The sequence below is a fragment of the Dama dama genome, chromosome 15 (assembly GCF_033118175.1).
Source record: "Dama dama isolate Ldn47 chromosome 15, ASM3311817v1, whole genome shotgun sequence".
Lineage (NCBI taxonomy): Eukaryota > Metazoa > Chordata > Mammalia > Artiodactyla > Cervidae > Dama > Dama dama.
Genome location: NC_083695.1, coordinates 81,630,968 through 81,658,374, shown reverse-complemented (window position 1 = coordinate 81,658,374; position 27,407 = coordinate 81,630,968). Strand labels below are relative to the sequence as shown.

Below are 27,407 nucleotides of genomic sequence, written 5' to 3'. Positions count from 1 at the left end.
CTAAATGACTCACAACCCTTGGAGATCTTGCACTAGCACCTTTCCACTCCCAGGCATTCTGGCTGCAGCTAATGTCACTGCCTCAAGGCTGCTTGGACTTGAGGATGAGTAAATTTTTAAAAGAGAGGAAAATTGGGGGGTGGATCTCCCCTACTCTCTTTGTAGCTTTAAGAATTTCCTTTTCCACAGCATAAGTCAGAAATAGAGGATTTGGGGACTTCTGCAGCAGTCCAGTGGTTAAGACTCTGCCTTCCATTGCAGGTGGGTGCAGGTTTGATCCCTGGTCAGGGAAACGGGTGGTTTCCAGTTTTCATATCCCACAAGATGTGGACAAAAATTTAAAAAAGGAAAGAAAAAAGAACTGGAAGATATTTCCAGGATGTTTTCTGTCTAGACCACAATAGTCACTTTAAGTTTTCAGACCACACTGAGGCTCAAGTCAGGGGAGACTGGAGGGAAAAATTCTGAATTTTGGTGTTCTTCCCTGATCTGTCCAGTGAAACTACCCAAGCACATCATCCAGGTTTTATAGTTGAGACCAGTGGGACATAAAGAGATATGTATGGTTACGGAGTGTTTCCTGGAACTGGAAACTAGATGATGAATTGATTTTTGACAGAGTTGCAAAGGCATTTCAAAAGGAAAGACCAGTCTTTTAAAGATATTCAATGTCCGCCATTAGAGAAACGCAGATTAAAATGATAAGATACTACCACAGGCTTCCCTGGTGGTTCAAGTGGTAAACAATGTGCCTGCAATGCAGGAGACCAGAGTTCAATCCCTGGGTCAGGAAGATCCCCTGGAGAAGGGCATGGCAACCCACTCCAGTATTCTTGCCTGGGAAATCCCATAAACAGAGGAACCTGGTGGGCTACAGTCCATGGGGTCACAATAAGTCGGAAAAAGACTGAGCAACTAACAAGATACTACCACATCTGAATGGCTAAAATAAAAAATCCTGACAGTACTAAGTATTGAGGATTTGAAACAGCCAAAACCCTCATACTTTGTTGATGGCAAGGCAAAATGATACAGTCACTCTGACAATAGCTGCAGTTATTATAAAGATAAATATACATTTACCAAATGATTTAGCAATCTCACTTCCAGCTATTTATCCTAAAGAAACAAAAATTTATGTGTGCACAATCCCTATACAAGTTATGTGTCTTGTCCATGGCAGCATTGTTCATAGTTGCCAAAAAGAGTAACAAGTCATATTTATCCAAGGGTGGATGAATAAACAAAACTGGAGTCTATTCATTCAATGGAATACCACTTAACAACACATGTAAATCCATGGCTGATTCATGTCAATGTATGGCAAAAATCACTACAATATTGTAAAGTAATTAGCCTCCAACTAATAAAAATAAATGAAAAAAAAAATGAAATGAACTACTGATGTGAAAAAAAATCAACTTGGATAAATCTTGAAGTATGCCAATGGAAAGTAATCAGTCTCAGGAGATAACATACTGTATGTTTCCATGAACATGACATTCTGGAAAAGGCAAAACTCTAGAGACAGGGTACCAGCCAATAGGTGCCAGGACTTATGGATGAAGAAAAAGCATTAGTGTAAAGGAAGCCCTATGAAGGATTCTTTGACATTCTGGAACTGGTCTATGGTAGAGCTGATGATTACAAGAAACTATACATATTTTAGAATTCATATGGCTGTATCCCACCAAGTGGAATTTTACTGCACATAAATTTTAAAAGACTTTATAAAGGAATGAAAAACAAAACAGACAAGAAATAAACCAGATACCTCCAAAGAAAAACAGACTGTAATATAGCAAATTTGTGGAGAATATGAGAGGAGGCATATAATTAGGCCTGGTTTCAGAGGAACTTGTAAGTCTAGTTTGAACTATAAATGTGAAGGGAAGCTTTTAAACAACAGATTCTCGTAATTCATGTTAAAAATCATTTTTGTTGTTTTGAATACAACAGATTGATAGAATGAAGGAAGAATCAGGTTTTATTAATGGGATTAAGAGAAATGTATTGACATTGGGGAAGTAGCAGTACCCGTAACTGAGCTAGAAAATACTATTAATAGAAAAAAGAGCTGTTTGCCAAGACAGAAAGTTTAGGACATGTTGATTTTGAATTGTTAGTCAACATTCTGGTGAGAATGTGATGTTACTGACATCACTCTTATAGAAGTATGTTTCAGTCTATAGTGTTCTAAATCTCAGCACTGAAAATGAGACATGGAGCACTGGTTTAGCTAAGTTGCAATAAACTTGGCACATTTTTACTCAAGCCATATTTGATATTTTGGTTTAAAAGAACAGTTGGGACCTATATGTCTGTTTTCTTCTATAGCAAAGCCAGAGAAAGAATTCCTGAAGAAACCTCCAATATAATAAGATGTAATTTATGGTTTCTACTTGGAGAAATCTGTATCTTCAGGCCTCATTTCCATTAACATATCCATTATCATAATTTTACTTTGGAAGAGGAGGACTTCTATTTTTCATTCTACCAGCGTTCTTTGTTCTTATAGCATAAAAAAAAAAAAAAGGAATCTTTACACCACATAGCCCTGGGGGCTGTGCCTTTTTGATACTAATGGCTTAGGTTTACCTCTCTCTCTGTTACATCCCTCCTTTTTGTCTTTTGAAATATCTTCGTAGACAACATGACTGCTTCATTTTCCTAAATCTTGATCACTGTATTAATTTTAAATTGGTCTTCCCACTCACATTCTTACTTCTATAAGGTCATCTTTCATTATTCTTGTTTTTAATTGCTTAACTCCTACTTTTTCTTTCTTTTTCTATTCTTTAGATTCCTAAACCTTTCCTTTCTGAATCCTCCAAAATAGTATCACCATTTCTTTTGGCACTTTATACCCACTAAGATGGCTATAACCAAAAAAAGAGAGATAAAAAAAAGAAGTGTTACTGAGAATATGGTGAAACTGGAACTGTCACACATTCCTGGTGAGAATGTAAAATGGTGCAATTCATTTGGAAAATAGTTTGCCAGTTTCTCACAATGCTAAATCCAGAGTTACCATATCATTGCCCCTCCCAGATACATACTCGGGAGAAACAAAACATATCACCACACAAAAACTTGAACACAAATGTTCACAGTGGCATAATTCACAAGAACCAAAAAGAGGTAAAAATTCAAATGCCCATCAACCAAAAAAGGATAAATGAAATGTGTCTTATCCATACAACGGAATATTACTTAGCAATAAAAAGCAATGATGCACTGACACACACAACATCATGGACAAATCTTGTAAACACTGTCGTAAGTGATGGCAGTCGGTCACAAAAGAACACATACTGTATGATTCCATTTATATGACAATTTCAGAACAGGATAATCTATAGACAGGAACTAGATTAGTGACTGTTTACAACTTAGGATGTCTGAGAGGGATGGGAAATGACTACAAACGTGTATACAGTTTATTTGGGGGGTGATGAAAATGTTCTAAAATTACTATGAAGATGGCTGCAGAGCCATTGAATTGTACAATTTAAATGGATGAGTTACACTTTAAATATCTCAATATGGCTATTTTAAAACATAAATTAGAAATCAGAAAATGAATTGAAAATTAGACAGTTGTACGTAAAATTGGAAGTTTCAAATTTTCTAGCATTCCTATATGATTTAGGAGTAGGAAAAAAGACACCAACTAACATTAATGCTGGTTAGAAAAAATATCTATGCTAAAATTTAGGGGAAGTCATTAAAGAAAAAATACAAAATGTATAATTCCTAAACTGACAAAAGGAAAAAAATTAAGGATATTAAAAGGACATTCAATTTCTTAGAAAGCAGGGGAGAAGAAAGAAAAATGACTTGAGAAAGAATTTTAAAAAGTGAAAAGACAAAGAAAAAACTAAAATACATCAATAATCACAATAAATAGAAATTCATTAAACCTGTCACTTTAAAAGTCAGAGATTTTTCAGATTATTAAAACAGAATAAACAATGTCCAGATATTTGTGGTGTACAAGAAACATTTAAAATCTAATAAGATAAAAAATGCTGAAAGTAATGAAAATAGATTTACGAGGGAAATTCTAACAAAATGATACTAAGTTTACATAAAACAAGATATAAATTAAGACAGAAATTTCACTAGAGACAAAGTGAATTCAAAATTGTTAAAAGAACAATTCAAACTCCTGTTTATATAAGGGATAGGAACATCAGGTAAACAGAAGAAAGGGAACAGAATTAGAACAACACAATAAACCAACTAGTTAACAGACATATATAAAACACATTCCCAACAACAGGATACACATTCTTTTCAATGCACATGAGATATTGTCCAGGCTATACCATATTTTAGGTCACATATTGTCTCAATAAATTAAAAATAATAGCTATCATGAAAAGTATCTCCTTCAACCACAGCAAAATAAAGCTAGAAATAAATTAACAGAAAAAAACCTGGAAAATTCACAAATTTGGGGAAATGAAACACCAGACTCTTGAACAACCAACAGCTCATAGAAGAAATCACAAGGGAAATCAGAAACTACTTAGAGACAAATGAAAATGAAAACAGAACATATTAAAACTGATGGGATTCAGTGCAAGCAGTGCTAAGGAAGAAATGTTTAACTATAAATGTTCCCATGGAAAAACAAGAAAGCTCTCAAATCAACAACCTAACTTTAAACTTAAGGAATGAGAAAAAGAACTAAACCCAAAGTTAGCAAAAGGAAGGAGACAATAAAGATTAAAACAGAGATAAATGACATACAAATAATAGAGAAAAATCAACATAACCAGCAATTGGTTCTTCAAAGAGAAAAACGAAACTGACAAACTTTTGGCCAGATTTACTAAGGCAAATAAAAAGGCAAGAAGATTCGACTTACTAAAAATAAATTAAAAATAAATATAGTATAGATAATACTATTCATCCTATAATGATAAAAAGGATTTATTAGAGTGTACTATGAACAAATGCACACCAACAAATTGTATAACCTAGATGAAATGGACAATTTAGGAATTTGTGATTTTAGGAAAACACAAAAGTTACCAAGTTTGAATCATGAAAAAATTGACTGATTGTCTAGAACTATGACTAGTAAAGAGACTGAATCAGTAATCAAAAATCTCCTGTCGAAGAAAAGCCTGGGGCCTGATGGCCTCACTGATGAATTCCACCAAACATTTCAAAAAGAACTAATACCAATCCTCAAATTGTTCCAGACATTAAAGAAAAGGAAATAATTCCTAACTCATTCTACGTGACCAGCATTATCCTGATACCAAAGTCAGACAAAGACACAAGAAAACTACTAATGTTCTTTATGAACAATGACGCAGAAAAAGGGAAATTATTATTATTGAAAGAATTATAAAGGTGATCAAGAAGGATTTATTCCTGAAATACGAGGATGGTCTAACATATAAAAAGCATCAATATTAGCAAATAAATATTAGCAAAAGCACCATATTAGCAAAAAGGGGAAAAGCTCACATAATTATCTAGATACCCATATCCGTTGAATTTTGGGACCCAAGTAGCCCAAGCAAATCTTGAAAAAGAACAAAGATGGAGGATCCACACTTCCAGATTTCAAAATTTACTACAAACCTACAGTAATCAAGACAGTGATACTGGCATGCTGCTGCTGCTGCTAAGTCGACTCAGTCGTGTCCGACTCTGTGCGACCCCATAGACGGCAGCCCACCAGGCTCCCCCGTCCCTGGGATTCTCCAGGCAAGACCACTGGAGTGAGTTGCCATTTCCTTCTCCAGATACTGGCATAAAAAATGGGCAAAAGAATAGACCAAAAAAAGACATATGAATGGCAAATAAGCACATGAAAAAGTTCTTATCAGCACTAATCATTAAAGAAATGCAAATCCAAACCACAAACAGATACCAAGTTGCACCCACTGGGATGGCTACTATCAAAAAGAAGGAAGGAAGGAAGGGAAAGAATGAAAATTGCATGTGTTTGGTGAGAACAGGGAAAAATTGGAACCCATGGGCACTGCTGGCAAGAATGTGGATGGTACAATTAAACAGTATAGAGGCTCTTCAAAAAATTAAAAATAGAATTACCATATGACCCAGCAATTTCACTTCTAGGAATATACCCAAAAGAACTGAATCAGATCTTGAATACATACTTCTATATTCATGTTCACAGAAGTATTATTCACTACAGCTAACACAGAGAAGCAACTCAAGGGTCCATCAGCAGAAGAATGGATAATCAAAATGTGGTATATATAATACATAAAATGGAATATAATTCAGCCTTAAAAGAAGGGAAATTCTTACATATATCACAACATGAACGAGCCTTGAGAACATTATGCTAAGTGAAACAAGCCAGTTACAGAAGGACAAATATTATATGGTATTACTTACATCAAATAACTCGATTAGTAAAGATTATAGAGACAGAAAGTAATCACAGAGGCCACACTTTCTGAGCATGGCGGTAACAGCAAGAAAGGCCTGATCCTGAGAGATGAGTAACTCGTCTGTACATGCATTTTGACTTGAGGACTCACCATTAACCTGGTCAGACTTTCAAACTGCAATGTAATCTAAATCACACTGCACTGTAATTAGGCTCTTTCATTCAACTTTCCTTTCTTCCTGCTCTGCTTCACGAATGTCAGATTGGCACTGTGGTCTAAAAGATTTCCCACTTTCTCTGCTGATCTTTCCGTCACAAGAGTTCCCCCCAATACATTTACTGCATGGCTAATGCCATTCTGGTCTCCACTTCTCTGAAGACTCATGGTCTAAGACATCAGGAGGTAAAATGGAGATTTGTAATTGGGTCACTCACTACTTGGCAGGCTAGACGAAACCATCCATGTTGCTTGATTCATCCCTGGAAGAAGACTTCAACTGCTAAAGATTTCACCACTGATAATTTGAGAAAAATGTTTTCAAAAGATAGTAGAGTTTGACAATTACTGAATGTTTCCATTAACCCTGCGAAGGGCTAATGAGAGACTGTAGGCCATTAACAAATATTACAGGCTAAATATAAGAGCCAGAGGGTCTGTTTTATATCTTTAATTCAGACCCTCATCCCTGACAGTGGAAGAGCCAATATGAATGAGCAACAGACAAATGATCCAAGGGTGAGAGTTGCAGAGTTCCAGAGATGATAGACTGCTCAGCTAGAGCAGCCCTCTTATGTAAAGGCAATGGCCATGGTTGGGAAAACTGGTGCTCCTGAAATATGGGATAGGAATATCTAAAAGGAAATATCTAGACGGATGTTTTTGAGGAAGTCCGTTCTACAACTATAGGAACAATAGGGTCGTTCCCTCAACAAGCTGTCAATGTCTCCTCTCTTGGTTGCTAGACTGATAACTAGGGTTTAATGACAGCATAATGCATCTTGGCGGGATAAGAAAGGAAGATTATATACTTGGAAGAGTTGCAAGAATTGGCTAGCAGGTAATGGCAACAGCCAGGGGAGTATAACAGGAATTAGAAATCAGTGGTATCTGATCATGGGGGATGGAATGTAAGTAGGCCTGGATCAGCAAGAATTCATGAATCTTGGTGCACAGTCTCAGGACCAGGAAATGCAATACCCCATGAAAGACTCCAGGGGATGATGCAAAGTTGATGAAGAAGTGACTCTGAGAAGTCTGGATAAAGCAATGGCCAATGCAAAGTGAAATGAAAATGCCTGAGTTTCCTGAGAAGATAGAAGAGAAAGAGAATAAAGAAGCTGACAGGAAGAAATGTGCCAGAAAGAATGCATTCTGTAAGGTCAGAAGAACTACTAGAAGATTGCTTTCCATGGGATGCATCATTCACCGAGGCCATGAGGAATCTGCTGATGAAAGGGTACTAAGAAGTTCAGTGGTGGCTTTCTTCTGAAGATCAAAGCTGACAACAGGAGAGGCAGTGACAGAGCGAGGTGTTAAGTGATGGGGTCCCAAAGTGAAAAAGACCAAGGGTCACTGTTTAACAGTCAGAATCCAGGAGTCACAATTGGGATAATGACCAACAAGCCTGGAGAAGCAGGCAAGGGTGCTGCCCAACAAAGAACTGTGGGGTGACTAATAACGGATGGTATTTATACAAGGGGCAAAGTAGGTGGGCAGCTAGCAAGGGTGCTACTTAACATTACTTGAAGTAGGAATGGAGGAGTAAAGGTGGAGGGTTGTTGACCCAAGAGATGACTGTGATCCTCTGCTCAGCTCCAAGATGAGTTCATCTACAAATCCAGAATCTACTGACTGAACAGGTAGCTGAGTTAACAGAAGAAAGGTTGTCTTGAAACATCTTAGAAAGTGTATAAAATGATTCCCAAAGGAACATGTGTATGACTACTTTATAAAGAGATTTATGTTCACTTGGGTATATACACAAGTATATTTATGGGTATATACTCAGTGCAAGACAAATTAATAGATATTTTCATCACTATAAGACACAGGGTTAGCGATGACACAGATAGTCAATGACTAGAACACCACCACGGCCCCTTATTAGAGTTGGGGTGTCTCCAGGGTCCAGATAACAAATTCTGGCTAAATCCTGGCTCATACTGGGCAAACTGTGTCTATACATCCACCCTGTGATAATGGCATCTGGTCCTATTCTATCATGGCAACCAGATGGGGAAAATGTAGAAACAGAGTCAGACTTCATTTCCTTGGGCTCCAAAATCAATGTGGATGATAACTGCAGCCATGAAATTAAAAGATGCTTGCTCCTTGGAAGAATAGCTATGACAAACCTAAACAGTGTATTAAAAAGCAGATATATCACTTGCTGACACATGTCCATGTAGTCAAAGCTATGGCTTTTCCAGTAGTCATGTATGGATGTGAGAGTTGAACCATGAAGAAGGCTGAATGCTGAAGAATTGATGCTTTTGAACTGTGGTGCTGGAGAAGACTCTTGAGAGTCCCTTGGACTGCAAGGAGATCAAACCAGTCAGTCCTAAAGGAAGTCAACCCTGAACATTCATTGGAAGGACTGATGCTGATGTTGAAGATCTAACAATTTGGCCATCTGACGTGAAGAACTGACTGACTCACTGGAAAAGACCCTGATGCTGGGAAAAATTGAGGGCAAGAGGAGGGGGCAACAGAGGAAGAGATGGTTGGATGGCATCACTGACTCAATGGATACAAGTTTGAGCAAACTCAGGGAGACAGTAATGGACAGAGAAGCCTGGCTGCAGTTCATGGGGTCACAAAGAGTCAGACACAACTTAGTGACTGAACAACAACAACAACAACAAGTGATAATTTCCTTACTTTTCAAGTGTATAATTAGAGTTTATGTACAAAGTGGTTAGAGTAAAGCCCTACATTGTGTCTCTGGCCTGTGAGGTAAGATCAATCACAGTAGGAAAAACCAGGTGGCAACCTCTGAAAACACCCTCCATTTGGTCAAGATGGTAAATCAAAAACATTATGTAATCCTTATAGGACAGTGAAAATTAGAACCACCATTAAAAATCTAAATGGTACAGGGTCCTTGCTATATCTCCATTTAATTTACCAGGCTGAACTTCTTTAAAAATTCAGACTTTTCAGATTCACACAGACTTGCTTTTCCATTTTACATACCAGAAAAGTCTTTATTTCTTAAATGATTTCTTTCAATTTTTTAATTACTCATTATTCTCCAGGATTCTTGCCTGGAGAATGCTATGGATGGAGGAGCCTGGTAGGCTACAGTCCACAGGGTCACAAAGAGTCAGACATGACTGAGCGACTTCACTTTCACTTTCATATATTACTGTACACTATAGACTCAACAACACCTTTTAATTCTATTATGATAAAGGACATATGTATGTGTATATGTTTATATATGTCTGAATACCTTTGCTGCTCACCTGAAACTATCACAACATTGTTAATTGGCTATACTCCAATATAAAATAAAAACCTAAAAGGACTGAGATTTAGAGGTACTAGGTAATCTGTTTAGATGGCGCAGAAAGCTAAGATCAGAGACAGGCTATGACTATAAATGATCTAACCAGTACTGACTGAATTATGTTTACCACCAGAACTATTCCCAATATAAAAGTAAAAAACTGACACTGGCCTCCTTTAAACCTTGGCTAAATGAAAGGCTGACACTTCATCTATACTGCTTCAGTTATACAGAGAAGCAACTGCAGTAATAGTGGCCTGACTGAAGGATGTCCATAAATGCTGAACTGTCTAAAACTCTCTTTTAAAATTTAACAGTAAGTCTACTTAATATAAAAATAAACTTAAAAGTATTCTGTCCATGACTTTCCTTAACAATGAGACAATTTTAAAATCATCTAATTTACATTTCACTACTGAAAAAATTTAAATGATAAAAAACCTATCAAATACATTTTATCTCACACAATAACTAGAGTATATTACTTTGTCTATGATGCCGACATAATAAATAGGATCATCTCTAAGACATGGTACACATTAACACTTGCTTTATTTTACTTAATAAAAGAGCTATTGAACTTAAACATGCATACAAATTCAAAAGCTTAAAATAAAACCCTTAACATTTAAATAATTTATAAATTCAGCTTTGTGAATTTTTATACAAAATAAAGTTTTCAGTATATTAACATCTACATTATCCTGTCAAAAACTTTTATTTTTATGCATTAAATAAAGCTCATTTGATTATAACTTCTAACACTTTTCAAAAACATTGTAACGTCATTAAGTTTTAATATCCCTTAATATTCACAAGTATAAAATCAGAAAATGTTTAAATATATTTAAGACGTTTCCTCAAATTTCATCTTTAAGGGAAAAATTTAAATATGAATGACCTTTGCAGTGTTAGTAAGAAATATGTTTTCAGCATTAAATTTTGGAAATTAATGTTTTCAAGGGACAGAAAAACCTGATTGTTTTCAGAGCAAAGTGACTAACATGGCAAGGATTCTGACAAGAAGCAAATAACTGAACAGATAATGTGTGAATTGGAGAAAAGAGTTTAGAAAACTGGAAGGCCATAATGGAGATGAGGGAATTAGACTTGCTATGTATGGGCCCATATGGGTAAATTAGAAAAGCTATCACAGGGAGGCAGATTTCATCTCAATTATAAAGAACAACTAATTATCTGAAGACAGAAAATGCTATCACAAGAGATGTTCTGTTTCCTGCTATTAAAGGCATTCAGGCATAAGTTAGATCAGTGGTTGGGCAAATTGTGTCCACAGGCAGAATTCAGCCTGTGTGCACGCTAAGTCACTTTAGTAATGTCCACCAGCATCCTCTGTCCATGGGATCTCCAGGCAAGAATACTGGAGTGGGTAGCCATGACCTCCTCCAGGGGATCTCCCCCACCCATGGATGGAACCCAGGTCTCTCACATCTCCTGCATTGGCAGGAAGGTTGTTTACTACTAGCACCAACTGGGAAGCCCAGAATCCAGGCTACCAGCTATTTACACTCTAGTAAAGGTTTATTGGAACATAGTCACTCCCATTTGTTTCTAAACTGACTCAGGCTGCTTTAGCACCACAGACACCTTATAGCCCACAAATCTTGAAATTATTTACTAATCAACCCTTTATAGAAAAACATTTGCTCACTCCTGTGGATAAGGGATTAGGAATTCAAGTACTGTATGGTATCTTGATAAGATAACCAGTACTTAGCAGTTACTTAGGTGCAGAGGAAGTAAGGGGCATACCACGTGTGTCAAGGACTGGGTTTAACAGGTTTTTTACTGTACAAAGCAGCCCAGACAACTAGATGAGTGAAGGTCAAAATCATCTGCATCTTTGTGGTGTCATGTGGGGCTATGTCTACCAGAAGGAGGAGACACAATTGTCTAATTCACACAAAGGCACCCTGTGGACCAGTATAAGCTGTACACATCATAATCATGTTAATAAAGATAATATTCTTTCTTTTTTTAAGTACTGTATTGACCAACTAGGTCTTTTTATTTTATTGGAGTATAACTGCTTTATAATGTTATGTTAGTCCCTGCTGTACAATGCAGTGAATCATCTGCATGTATACACATGTCCCCTCCCTCGATAATTTCTCTCCCCACCCACCCCATCCCACCCAACTAGATGCCATGTCTCAGATATTCTATCACTGAAACTCAGCTTCTCCTCACCCATTGTTGATTTGCATCCCATGGAAATGAATATAAAAGTTCTATGAAAAGAACTTTTAGGTTTTGAGAAATGCTACAAACTCTATCGTCTCTTTTAGAACAATACACTGCATATTAACACATTAAAAACTGTGAGAAAAAAAAATCTGAGGAAGTCAGTTAAAAACAAACCAAAAGAGACCTATTTAACTTTAGTATACATAGTACTTTCCAAACATATTTAATTATGGAATCCTTTTTAGTGAACCTACTGTTAACATCTCAAATAACTAAAGTTCTCGGAAATTATGGTATATTCTAGGTCACATTTAGTACTTCCAGATTACATGCTCTTTGAGGGCAAAAAAATACATCCTTTTTCTTATCCCCTATTGATTTTATCACATTGCTAAATACATACAATAATAACCTAAGAAATCCAAGAAATTGATTTTAATGCTAGGAAACGTACCTAATCAATATGATGAAAATGCTTTAATCACTTATGTGACAGTAGAATACAGGGTTCTCATCTTCTTTCCACCAAATTAACTAGCTATTAAATAGTAGTACAGCAAAATAATCCTGCAATAGTACACGTAAAATATGTTTCTTTGGTTCTGTGGTATATATTAAAGTACATAAAACTATACAAGACACACTGTATCATATTCAAGGTTAAAGAACTGATATTACCTAACAGATTGACAGGACATCAGAATACAGGTTTAACACATTCAAAGTCAATAAAAGCAAATTACCTGAAAAAGGTGACAAAAAACTGCACAAGATCCATGATTGTGTTATGTTGTGAGAATGCAATCTGAAAAACCAAAATAAAAGGAAGTTTGAAACTTACTGAATCTATGTTCTTCTTCAAAGTAGTGACATTTCATGGCATTTGTAAATACAATATTTTTAAATCATCAAGAGATTTGGATTACCATATTATAAATCATATGTGCTAGAACCAATTTTCCATTGACAACACCTCATATATCCAACAACTGAAGACAACCTTTACACTGGCTATAACACTAAATGTTTTAAGAAAACTATTATAAAATTACTTCAGTAATATATGCTAAGACTGTCACTTGAAATCCTATGAAATATGCCTAACTAAAACATGCAAATGCACATCTAATAATGATCATATTTTTCTATCAACACAATTGACAATTGCTTATGAGATAAAAAACTTAATTTCAACTCTACGAAGGAAATAGAGGGAACTGGTTTTTCTTGTGTATTATTGTCTAATGAAGCTGCAATTATTTTGTTATAAACCCCTGAAAGAATAAAATATATCAAAAGTTTATATTTTCATGTTAATGATTTCAGAAGAGAAGTCAATAATCTAAAGTTGTTCTCCACTTTTGTTAACATTATAGAGATCATATTGTAAAACATTTCTTGAAGAAGAATTATTATACATTGTACTAGTCAATAATGCAGCATCTGAATAGAGAATACTTGATATGAAAATCCAATTTTTCACTTATTAGGTGTAAATATTCTGGAAATCTATTTAACCTATTTTTGTCCCATGTGTGAACAGTAATAATAAAAGCATCTACTTCACTGTGTTAGAGGAAAGACTAACTCAATTAATAGAAATAAAATTATTACCATAATAACTGGTATATAGTAGGCATAATATAATAAATATCATGCTTTTATATCATGTATAAAGGAGCTGGTCAACATTAGTGAATTTTTCCAGGTAGCTGGAGGTGAACAATTAAGTTCTTGAAATCTCCTTCTCCTTTAATAATCTTTTATGAAAATCTTTCAAAAATATGTAATACAATTTCCACTTCCAGTGAAAACAGACTAACAAAGATGAGATTTCTCTCATCTTAAAAAACTAAAAACTATACAAAATATACAGAGAAACCATTTTCAGACATTAAACAAAAGGCAGACGGAGATATAATCCACGAGTGAAGGAAAACAAAGGAAATGAATTTCACAATTGTACCAGTTTTCAGGGCAAGGAATTGAAATGGCATTCTAAAATAAGAAATATTGTTTCTTGTATAAAACAAAGAATTATAGCCAGTCGAGAAGATAGTTAAATTTTTGTATATACATGAAAGCTTAAATATAATAGCATTCATTTCCAAAATGCTTCTAAGCATTTGAAGAATTACAAAGCATTTACACAGAGACTGAGGAAAGATAATTGCTGTAGGAGATTGGTTCTAGGTGAAAACATTTTAAAAAGTTTAAGAACAAACATCTTTTAAAATGGAAATGATACAGATGAATCATCTCCCCAGGTACTGTCCATGAGAGTATCTTACAACAGAGCTTATCAAATAATACTGTCAACAATAACTTAAAACCATAGAAGATGATTCAGAATACAGCAATCGAGAACTAACTGGATACTCTTCTAAAGGATAATTATTTTGAAATCCTAATAAATGAAATTGGTTTAAAGTAAATTGGATGAGGAAGGTAAAATTAGACAGTATTGAGAAATATCTAAATAATAAAGAAAAAGCTTGAATAAAGACTTGAATAAATTAGCAAATATAGAGAAAGAAGAAACAAAATAAATAATACATAAGTTCAAAAATAAAATAAAAAGATGAAGTATAGAAGCAGTTGCATTAAACGTGAACAGACTGAATCCTCATCAAAAGAAAGAGATTTCCATAGCATGTTAAAAGGCATAATTTACTTTATGTTTTCTATAGACAGCACATCCACAACAGGGACACATCTTTAGCCAAAATATAAAGGACTGTGATTAAAAAAAAAAAAAAATTGGCTCTTAAAAACAACAACAACAAAGCCACGAAGGATAATATAAATAGCAAAGTGAAATTCAAAATCAAAACCTGGTCTAATAAAACATACAAGGCACAAATAATTCATAAAAATAATAAACCTATATGCACCAAAATACAGGCCAAATAAGTGAAAACAGAAGGTTGGACTTCAAGGAGAATTAAGTAACATAATTAAATAGTAAAATTTTAATATGTGTATCTTTTTCATAACTGATCTGAACAAGCAGACAAAAAACTAATTTATTCAGTTGTTCAAATCATGAAGAAACGTTCAAAGAAATACTGCTTAAACAAGCTCTGTTCTAGGAGCTGGTGACAATCTGTAAATAAGACAAAGTCCCTTGTCTCTTGGAATTTGCATCCCAATAGCACGAGACAGAAAATAACCAGGTAGACTCAGAAGTGGATATCATAATCTTTGATAATGGCAAATGTTCTGAAGAAAAATAAGGTGATATGATGAAGTAGAAGGCTACATAGCTAGTTTAGATCAGGCAGTTACGGCCAGCCTTACTGAAGCCATATGTAAGCTGACATACAAAAATAAGAAGGGTAAAGCCACACAAAGATCTGTTAGAAGAGATTTCGAGGCTTAGAGAACAGCATGCTTAGGCTCGAGATGTTTAAAAAACTGAAGTCACAACAGCTGCAGTATTGTGAGCTACAGAAAGAATACTTAAAAATGAGTACAGTGTGACAAGTTGGGGTTAATTCACCTAGGTCCTTGGCATGATAAAGAGTTTGGAATGTTTTATAAGAGCTGAGTCATATAATAACATGATCTTACTCTCAAGAAAAATATTCTGGCTGCTGGGTGAGGAAGAGATGATTAAGAAAAGCAGGGACATTAACAAGAAGGACATTGGATTTTTCTAGCTATGACAGTAGCTTGTACAAGGGTAACAGCCTTGCAGACAAAACCAAGTTGATGGGCACATAATTTGGAGTGAAAGGTGAGAGGGCCTGGAAAAGATTGGATACGAGTCTTTTAAAACTAAAAGGAAGTTTAGGGCCACCCCATTACCAGAACTAACCAAAAACTGAACAATTAAGTAGGAGGAAACCAGGAGAGCATTGTGTCAAGGATGTCAAGGAAAAGGAATGCTGCAAGAAGAAGGTCCTGGTTGGTTTTGTTGGTTGAGTAAGATGAAGATGGGAATATGACTATTAATATTAAATTTGACATCAACCTCGCACATGGGTAACAAACAAATGCACTTTCAATGAAGGGGTGGGAATGTTCATTTAAACAGAGAACGCAAGGCGAACATGTAATGTGAGGAAGTAGAGACAGCACGAACTTTCAAAAAAATCTGTTAGGAAACAGCAGACAGAATCAGGAGCATATAAAATAGGAAAACAAATCTTTTCCTAAATCCATAGCGCATTTAGAAAAGCAGACAGTGTACATTATGCAGAGAAACTACTTAAAAATTCCAAATGGTAGGGGTTTTATGTACTATATTACCAGATTAAAACAAAATTAAAACTATAAGTTTAAACATAAACAAAAAAAGCTTAACTACTCAGAAATTGAGAAATATAATCGGTGAGGTCAAGTTCCAGGTGGAGAGTGACAGAGGTAGCACAGTTTTTTTTTTAATATCCCTTAGTTTCTACATTAAAAGAAAAAACTCAGTATCTATCTATCTGCCCATTACCTATCTATATCAAGTAAATTACAAAATAAAGAAAATAATTTCAACACAGTTAAATGAAAAATTCTCATCCTCTTGATTGCTGAAACATGAACAGGTACTGATAAGTCACACACAAGGCACATATGGTACCAGAGGCCACGTGGGAGGAAGAAGAGAATCAACAGAATAATCCAAAAGACATTCACTGGAACCAGGCAGGCCAATTTGAATACAGGAGGTAAAAACTGAAGCGGTTTTGCCTCATCCAAGAGCATATGAGTGCAAAGGGTCTTTGAGAAGTTCCAAAAGAGGCTAGAACAGCTTGGGACACATGAATTTTCAGAAGCAACCACTCAAATCTCTATTCCAAGACAGACCCCATATTGAGGAAAAACTGTTAGAAGTGAAATCAAAATTGAGCAGAGCAGGGAAAATGGAAACAAAGGGGAAAAGGTCCAACTCTGGGAGAGGAACAGAGCCTGGAAATCTTTAAAAATCAAGTGACACATATTGGGGGGAGGGAAAAAAGACACACACCCCCCCCTACACACACACACACACACACACACACACACACACACACGGGCTTCCCTCATCGCTCAGAAGGTAAGGAATCTGCCTGCAATGCGGTAAGGAATCCACCTGCAACACAGGAGGCCTGGGTTCGATCCCTGGGTTGGAAAGATCCTCTGGAGAAGGGAATGTCTACCCACTTCAGTATTCTTGCCTGGAGAATTCCATGGACAGAGGAGCCTGGTGGCCTACAGAAAATAGGCCTATAGAGTGGCAAAGAGTTGGACATGACTGAACAACTAACACACACTACATATTTACATATGTAGTGTTAGCTATCATCACTCTGACTCTTTAATCTACAAAGGGTTTTGTATTTCTTCCAGATAAGTAATGCATAAACACTGGTTATAGCCAACAGTGTTAAAATAAATTTAGGATGGTAAAGCACGTGACTCGGGCTGGTACTGCAGAATTTTATTTTATTATTGCTTTTTGCCCTTTCTAGGTCCATGTAGCTAAGTAACTTGGAAAAAAAAGAAAGTCATGTTTTGAGGCAAGTAAGCAAAACACAGACACACATGACAATACCTTCCTGAATTTTCCCAAAGAATATTTGCTAAAAGAAAACAGACAAGGGAAGCATCTACAAGCTACAATAATGAACTAAACCACTAAAACATTCGGAAACTTGTATTATCTATCTGTAACTAATCTGTTAACATAATTGTGCTGAAGAAAAAGTGTGGATGGCACAAGAAGTCTCTATACTTAGCATGCCATCTGGGTTCTAGGGACTCAAGCTGAACAGCGTTTGATATTGGTTGTTCAAACAGAAAGTCAGTATTACAATGGGTGTTGCAAATCTCGTTCATTGTTCCTCCACCTGGGATTTTCTAAGAAGTTCCACAGGAGATAGCCTTTGAAAGATACTGTGTCAGCGAGTTCAGCATCAGGCACAGGTATAAAAATGGAAGGCAGATACAAGGAGATTTGGTTGCACTGGTGAAAAAGGCCAAGCAACTACTAACTCAGATTCCCTCTCAAGATTCCCTCTCCGGAGAGTTAATGTATTCATCTGTCAAATATTTCACTGAAAATCTATTATAATCTGGGCACCATGTCAGATTCTTGGATATATCAGTGAAAAAAAAGATTCTTAGTGGTTGTAGCAGAGGTAGACAAAAACAGTAATAACAATTGTAAATAATATACTGTGTTAGAATTTAGTGATTCTAATGGTGTAAAAAAAACTAAACGTATCCTATTTTCTATATAAATGTACATGGTTATCTAAAAATAGGCAGGAATACTGAGAACAGATAGGAGAAAAAGGCAGGAGTAGCAGAAAGAAATGACACGAGCTTAGTTGCAAATGTATCTGACTATTCTCCGTATTTCTATATCTAGGAAGAGTATCCAGCAACTCCAGGTCCCTTCCAATGAAATCGGAAGACCTACAGAAAAAGAACTAAGTAGAGATAAAAGAAGAACCATTCTAAGTGACACTGGCAACTGGTCTTCAGGTGGCTAGATCCTTATCATCGAAATTTCCCCTCAAACACACTGCCCTAAGACACTTAGATAAAGGAGCTGCCCTCTCCCTTATTCTATACTGTTATGTGAACCTACTTCTTTTATAAATATTTCATTCTGAAATTATCTGATTTATTGGTTGATGGTTGATTATTAGTTAAACTATCTTTCCCCACTAAAATGTAAACTCCTTGAGAACACTAGCCTTGCTTGTATTATCTGTAGCACTGTTCTACTATCTAGAACACTATTTGGTACACAGTACATAGTAAGCGTTTAATTTTAAAAAATCTGCTAAATAAATAAATAACAACATCAAAATTTAGCACATCATATATCCTTATTAACAACCATGAAAGGAAGGAAGAACAGATGTTATTCTGCAAAACATTAAAGAGTTATTTATTTGATCTTCCTTTATAAATCAATAAGCAATAGACTATAAGTACCTTCTAATTTCAGATCATAAAATACTATTCAACCTTAAAAGTCTACAAGCAATAAATGCTGGAGAGGGTGTGGAGAAAAGGGAACCCTCTTACTCTGTTGGTGGGAATGCAAACTAGTACAGCCGCTATGGAAAACAGTGTGGAGATTTCTTAAAAAACTGGACATAGAACTGCCATATGACCCAGCAATCCCACTTCTGGGCATACACACTGAGGAAACCAGATCTGAAAGAGACACGTGCACCCCAATGTTCATCGCAGCACTGTTTATAATAGCCAGGACATGGAAGCAACCTAGATGCCCATCAGCAGATGAATGGATAAGGAAGCTGTGGTACATATACACCATGGAATATTATTCAGCCATTAAAAAGAATTCATTTGAACCAGTCCTAATGAGATGGATGAAGCTGGAGCCCCTTATACAGAGTGAAGTAAGCCAGAAAGATAAAGAACATTACAGCATACTGACACATGTATATGGAATTTAGAAAGGTGATAACGATAACCCTATATGCAGAACAGAAAAAGAGACACAGAAATACAGAACAGACTTTTGAACTTTGTGGGAGAATGTGAGGGTGGGATATTTCAAAAGAACAGCATGTATACTATCTATGGTGAAACAGATCACCAGCCCAGGTGGGATGCACGAGACAAGTGCTCCGGCCTGGTGCACTGGGAAGACCCAGAGGAATCGGGTGGAGAGGGAGGTGGGAGGGGGGATCGGGATTGGGAATACATGTAAATCCATGGCTGATTCATATCAATGTATGACAAAACCCACTGGAAAAAAAAAAAAAAAAGAATCCACAAGAAAAAAAAAAAAAAAAACAATAAAGTGATAGCACCATCATCAAAAAAAAAAAAAAAAAAAAAAATACTATTCAACCTTAGAAAATTTATACATATATAGTAGAGTTCAGATGTTCTAAAAAATTTGCATCTGAATAAAATGTTTGTATTTATAATCAAAGAAAAAAATCCATATCTACCATTTATAATTTTGCCTACATATAAATAAAATATTCTGAAACCAAGATATCAGCAATAGTTTCTTAATATGCATTTTACCTCAATCCTTAATTTCAACAATAAACATTTTCAACTAGACCTGTCTTCCAAGAATTTCTTTCAGAAAGTGACTTAGTTCAGACTACAGTCTTCTCATCTAAACCATATGGTACTGCCTGAAACATTACTTTTTAACCAATGAAAAAAATGACACTGTTTTCAAGTGATCTTTCAGAGTGATCTTTAACTAATTTTATTCAGACAACAGTAAGACAAATTAATAACAAAAGCAACGGTGTATTCATAGTTTCCCTGAAAGTGTATCTCTAGAGGATATGGGACACATCTGACTCTAAACTCTCTGTCTAATAAGAAAGACTTGGCTATAACATGGCTCTTTATAGATAATCAATATGTTCCAATTTGGCTTTGTGGTCATTACTATGAAAAATATGAAAAGTTTACTTAAGTTGAATCTAAACCAAAATTTTAAAACTTTGACCAACAGAATGTACCTCTATCTCTAAAATTCTCTTTTCTTTAATGATTTTATTCAAGTTATCTAATAATTATTCAAAGAAATTTTTTAAAATCAGGAAACCAATCAAAGTTTCACAATATTCTCATTTTCTTCATGCTTTTAAAGTACCCCAAGTGACTGATAAACTGGAATGCTAAATATCAGAGTTAGCTGAAACTACAGCAACAAAGATAATACATTTTGTCCATTTCATCTTAAATGCAAATTCATATTGAAAACATGTCCAAAATCTAATACCTGATTTAAAATATGCTGTATTTTTTATTAATAACAATAATGAACAACATTTTGAATATATGATTTGATGAAAAAGTTGCATTAAGTGTGCTTAGGATAGAGAAGTAGATTAATAGTTTGATATTTACCACAAAATGTCAGATTTTGTAACACAGAAAAACTGTTCTTATTATGAAGGACAAATTGGTGTGTTTGTGTGAAATGTCAGCTTGCCATAAATTCTGATATAATATTGAGATATTTAAAAAAATGAAAATGTGAAGAGATGTGTTAAAATGATTGAATTCATCTAACGAACTAAAAGTAAAAGAGAGGTTCTTCAAACCACTGTTGGATTATAGTCCTTCAAAATGATGACATAAAAGCAGAGTTAAGTAATCCAAGTTAGTCATAGAGTCATATCTCAAAGAAAACTGGGCTTGTTCCAGGCAAGCAATTCAAAATTGTATTAGGTCTATCTCTGCATTTTTAAAAATAAAGCAGACTGGTGCTTAAATTAACTATTACTGGATAAGCTCAACTAAGATAATCTATTCAAGATATTAATAAGCATACATTTCCTAAAGATAACGAATATACTGCTAATTGATAATATAAATTTATATCATTCCTGATAAAGTAATATTTTTTTAAAAATGCAGTTAAATAAAAAATGGATGATTTTTAAAAGAGAATAAAATGTATGATGAACAAACATACTGGCCAATTCTGTATAAATACTATACAAATTACTCTGATTACAAAACCCTGAATGTTGTCTATAAAAATTTAATGAGGTTAATTCTTCTTAGAGAAAATACGTGGCTTAGTGAAGGCACTCATAACTTTCCTCCTGGTTTAATGTAAAAACCTAACTATCTTCAACCTCATAAGTTTCTGGTCATTCTTTACCCAGCCTACAAAATGTTCTTTATTTGAAACTGAAGGATTTTCCCATAACTCTACTCCTCAGAATCCTTCACTCCCCCCACTTAAATATCCTCACTGTTTTTCCACCACTTTTAGCTTGAACCCCAACTTCCCTGACATAGAAGCCATGATCCTCCAATTCTGGCCCTTGCTTCTCTCTCCGCAGAGCACTGACAGGTCAGTGATCACACTGCATACATCACCAACCTCTGTGCTTTGTTTGCCATGAAATGTTTCCTCCTGCCCTGACACCGTCTTCTCTTGAGTAACTCCTATCCAAATGGTCCACTTCCTGGCACATCCAGATCTTGTATAGCGGCCCTCAATTGTACACCTGTTGTCCCTATCATACACCTTTACTGCAGTACTGCTAAAATACTAACATTTGTTAACGTGCTTACCATTGCCCAGGCACTATGCAGAGTGTTTTTTACACACTAATTTATTTAATCCTCAGAATAAGCCAATAAAGTAGGTAATGTTATTAAATTCATCTTATAGATAAGGAAATAAAGGTTTATAGATTACTCAGGCAACAAGCAGTGGAGGTAAAACGGAAACCAATGCACTGTGAAGCTAGTTCTTAAGTTCCATACTTTCCTACCACAAATTAATCAGAGTGTGCGGCAATAATTAGCATAGCTGTCTTCTCTTTCCATTCAACTTCAAGATATTTGAAGTCAGGTATTACAATGTTGAGCTAAACACTTCTAGTAACCAGCAAAGAGCCTAGTGTTTTTACTTTTATGCCTTTGTGTACTTAGTCACTTAGTCATGTCTGACTCTTTGCAATCCCATGAACTGTAGGCCACCAGGCTCCTCTGTCCATGGGATTCTGCAGGCAAGAATGCTGGAGTGGGCTGCCATTTCCTTCTCCAGGGCATCTTAGCAACCCAGGGATGGAACTCAGGTTTCCTGTGTTGCAGGTGGATTCTTTACCATCTGATGCACCAGGGGGTGAATGAATTGCAGTAACTTCTAGAGATTTGCAACTTAATGCTCTAAATAGAAAGTTTCAAAACAGTTTCATTTTACTAAAGGTCAAGCTGTTCAGGAAAATGATTAATTTTAAATCAAGAGTAGTCAGTAAAAACACAAAGAGGTTTAAATCTACATATTCAGACAGTAAATTTTCTGTAAGTTAAAGGATATTATCGTTTCAAAAACAGTATTGTTTTAAGTGTTAAAAAATGAAACCAAACCATTACAATGAAAAGATAAAGCCTTGTATTTGTAATGCTACCTGTTCCTGATTATCGCATTAGCATATTTATGAGGTATTCTTCAAGTATCAGGTTTTAATTCAAAGATATAAAACTGCAAGAGTAATGGCTAATATAGAAGTCTATATGCAGTTTATGCTTGTAACACTACCTTCTATAAATTATCTTTTTTTTTTCCCACAACCTAGCTTCTCCCCTATAATTTAAGTGGTGAAAAGGGACCTTCCTTTTATAGAGTGATGTTCACTAACCCTTCATCATTCAGTTCTACCTCTTCAAAAACAGGTTTACATCTAAACCCCAAAGAAGCAAATGTAGCCAGTCTTACTAAAGCATGCGGTACTTGCCAAATGTCGTTTTTTCCATACATATATACTCCTACTAAATAAGTGATTGAACCATCTGCATTCAAAAAGGCATTAATAGTTGCTAAAGAAACAATGAAAATTATAAAATTTGAAAGAAAAAATATTTTCTATACACACCTAATTTTGAAACTTTGAAGGTTAATTCTTATTCTCTTCTCTCCATTAAATCTAGACTAATGGACAAGAATGCAGTGAATAAGGTGCTTTCCATAAGAAAGTGTTTTTAAAACCAATTTAGTAGGTCCCCACAACTGTTCTATTCTGTTGCATTGTTCATTTAAGAATGTCTTATCATTCCTTGCTAGTCTCTGGAACTCTACATTCAGTTGATTATATCCTTCCCTTTCTCCCTTGCCTTTTCCTTCTCTTCCTCTTAGATTAACAATACAAAGAAAGAGAGGAAAACAACAGGATGGAAACAGACCAGAGATTTATTCAAGAAAATCAGAGATATCAATGGAACATTTCATGCAAAGATGCATATGATAAAGGACAGAAACAGTAAGGACCTAATAAAAGCAGAAGAGATTAAGAAGAGGTGCCAAGAATACACAGAACTAAAGGTCTTAATAACTCAGATAATCATGATGATATGGTCACTCACCTAGAGCCAGACATACTGGAACATGAAGTCAAGTGGGAAAGCATTGAAAGTGAAAAGTGAAAGTGAAGTTGCTCAGTTGTGTCTGACTCTTTGCAACCGTATGGACTATAGCCTACCAGGCTCCTCTGTCCATGGGATTTTCCAGCCAAGCATACTGGAGTGGGGATCTTCCTTCTCCAGGGATCTTCCCAACCCAGGGATCGAACCTGGATGTCCCACATTGTGGGCAGATGCTTTACCATCTAAGCTACCAGGGAAAGCATTACTATGAAGAAAACTAGTGGAGGTGACAGAATTCCAGCTGAGCTATTTAAAATCCTACAAGATGATGCTCTTCAAGTGCTGCACTCAATATGCCAGCAAATACGAAAAACTCAGCAGTGGTCATATGACTAGAAATGGTCAGTTTTCATCCCAGCTCCAAAGAAGGGCAATGCCAAAGAATGTACAAACTACTGTACAATTGCACTCATTTCGCATGCTAGCAAGGTAATGCTCAAAATAGTTCAAGCTAGGCTTCAGCAGTAGATGAACCAAGCACTTCCAGATGTACAAGCTGGGTTTAAAAAAGGCAGAGGCACCAAAGATCAAATGACCAACATTGGATCATAGAGAAAGCAAAGAAATTTCAGAAAAAACAACTACTTCTGCTTCACTGACTACACTAAAACCTTTGACTGTGTGGATTACAATTCTTAAAGACATGAAATTACCAGACCACCTTAACCTGTCTCCTGAGAAACCTCTATTGAGGTCAAGAAGCAATAGTTAGGACTGCACATGAAACAACTGTCTGGTTCAAAATTGGGAAAGGAGTACATCAAGGTTGTATATCCTCACCCGATACACATGATGTACCCTGTTTATTTAACTAACACACAGAGTACATCATGTGAAATGCCAGGGTAAAAGACAAAGAAGGGTGAATGCAGAAGAATTGATGTTTTTGAACTGCAGTGCTGCAAAAGACTCTTGAGAGTCCCTTGGACTGCAGGGAGATCAAACCAGTCAATCACAAAGGAAATCAATCCTGAATATTCATTGGAAGGACTGATGCTAAAGTTAAAGCTCCAGTATTTTGGCCACCTGATGTGAAGAGTCAACCCACTGGAAAAAGACCCTGATGCTGGGAAAGATTGAGGCAGGAGAAGAAGGGGTGCCAAAGGATGATATGCTTGGATGACATCACCGACTCAATGCACAGGAGCTTGAGCAGGCTCTGGGAGATAGTAAAAGACAGGAAGCCTGGCGTGCTACAGTGCATGGGGTCATAAAGGGTCAGAGACGACTCAGTGACTGAACTACAACAATAACTTTTTTAAAATTTCAGCTATGTACAATGAAAGATGTATGATAGAATAAAAATTATTTTAGTTTTAAAATTCATAATGGAGATTACATAGAAACAAAATTTTTCTGTTTTATATAAAAATGTTGCAGTCTATAAGATCAAATTATGACTGCAAGTATCTAAAAATATTTATTAGGTTATGTGAATATTTAGCTTATATGCAGAGTACATCATGTGAAACGCCAGGCTGGATGAAGCACAAGCTGGAATCAAGATTGCCGAGAAAAATATCAATAACCTCAGATATGCTGATAACACCACCCTTACGGCAGAAAGAGAGGAGGAATTAAACTAAACTTTAATATCTTCATGAAGGTGAAAGAGGAGAGTGAAAAAGTTGGTGTAAAACTCAACATTCAAAAAACAAAAATCACGGCATCTGGTCCCATCACTTCATGACAAATAGATGGGGCAGCAATGGAAACAGTAACAGGCCTTATTTTGGGGGGCTCCAAAATCACTGCAGATGGGGAGTATAGACATGAAATTAAAAGTCACTTGCTCCTTGGAAGAAAAGCTATAAGAAACCTAGACAGCAGAGAGACTGCTTTGCCTAAAAGGGCCCGTATAGTTAAAGCTATGGCTTTTCCAGTAGTCATGTATGTAGGTGAATGTTGGACCATAAAGAAGGCTGAACACCAAAGAATTGATGCTTTTGAACCGTGGTTTTGGAGAAGACTCTTGAGAGTCCCTTGGACTGAAAAGAGATCAAATCAGTCAATCCTAAAGGAAATCAATCTTGAACATTCACCAGAAGGACTGATGCTCAAGTTGAAGTTCCAATAATTTGGCCACCTGATGCAAAGAACTGACTCATTGGAAAAGACCCTCATGCTGGGAAAGATTGAAGGCAGGTGGAGAAGGGGATTACAGAGGGCGAAATGGTTGGGTGGCACCACTGACTCGATGGACATGAGTTTGAGCATGCTCCGGGAGATGGGGAAGGACAGGTAAGGCTGGCATGCTGCAGTCCATGGGGTCTCATAGGGTCAGACATGACTGAGCAACTGAACAACAATGAATATTTAAACAGAATGCATTAAAAATCTTAAGAGATTAATTAGACATCAAAGGAAAATTAATGACTTTTAAAAATACTACTGTAAAGAAGCTGGACCATTTCTTAGAAATATTTTACAAATGAAAAGATTGAAAATGTTCTTTATAAGCCATATTCTTAGAAAAATATTTTACACTTATGCTATCTTATCTAATTCAAACTATTTTGTTGGTTATAAACAACAGCATTGGTAGTAATATTTCATATAAAGTCTCACCAAACTTCTGCAAAGAACAACATATTACATATTTTGTGATTTCTGAGCAATATGGTCTCATTTTTACTACTCTGACATTATAGCATAAACTTGATATATCTTCCTTCTCTGAATCTCTAGAGCATTTGTACCTATCATAACCAATCTTATTTTGTCACTGTCATAAAAACTTTCCATTCCCCTCCATAAGAATATATTCCTTAAATATTATTATAGTCCTCCCATAGACATTTTCTGATTATCAGAACTGATAAATAAGTTAAGTAACTGATAAAATTAACAATTTCTAATGCTATTTCTTGAACCTGTGCTAACAGTTTTAATGAAAAAAGAATCTTAAAAGAAAAGGTGCATTTGAAAATATATATAACAAATTCCTCAATCCTTTAACCATTTGGAAGACAATAATAACAACATCAGATAATCGTGATAATAATGCTATTATTATAATATGTCCTTTGAATTAATTTGGGAAAAAATTATACAGGGACATCTTTATTATTTGAGTTTCCCTAGTAGCTCAGCTAGTAAAGAATCCACCTGCAATGGCAGGAGACCCCAGTTTAATGCCTGGGTCAGAAGATCCCCTGGACAAGGGATAGGCTAACCACTCCAGTATTCTTGGGATTCCCCGGTGGCTTACCCGGTAAAGAATCTGTTTACAATTCAGGAGACCTGGGTTCGATCCCTGGGTTGGGAAGATCCCCTGGAGGAGGACATGAAAACCCACTCTAGGATTCTTGCCTGGAGAATCCCCAAGGACAGAGGTGGCTGTCCATGGGGTCACAAAGAGTTAGATACGACTGAACAACTAAGCACGTCTTTATTAATACACATCTGTTATAACTTTTACT

At 35.7% G+C, this 27,407-nt stretch overlaps 1 protein-coding gene across 1 annotated transcript in view; it reads right to left on the bottom strand.

Annotated features, from left to right (window-relative positions):
* ATRNL1 (attractin like 1) overlaps window positions 1-27,407 on the bottom strand; it is a 766,939-nt gene that overhangs the window by 439,640 nt on the left and 299,892 nt on the right. Inside the window, exon 25 of the mRNA XM_061162736.1 lies at window positions 12,849-12,910. Coding sequence (XP_061018719.1) covers window positions 12,849-12,910 — 62 coding nt within the window. The remainder of the gene's footprint in view (window positions 1-12,848; window positions 12,911-27,407) is intronic.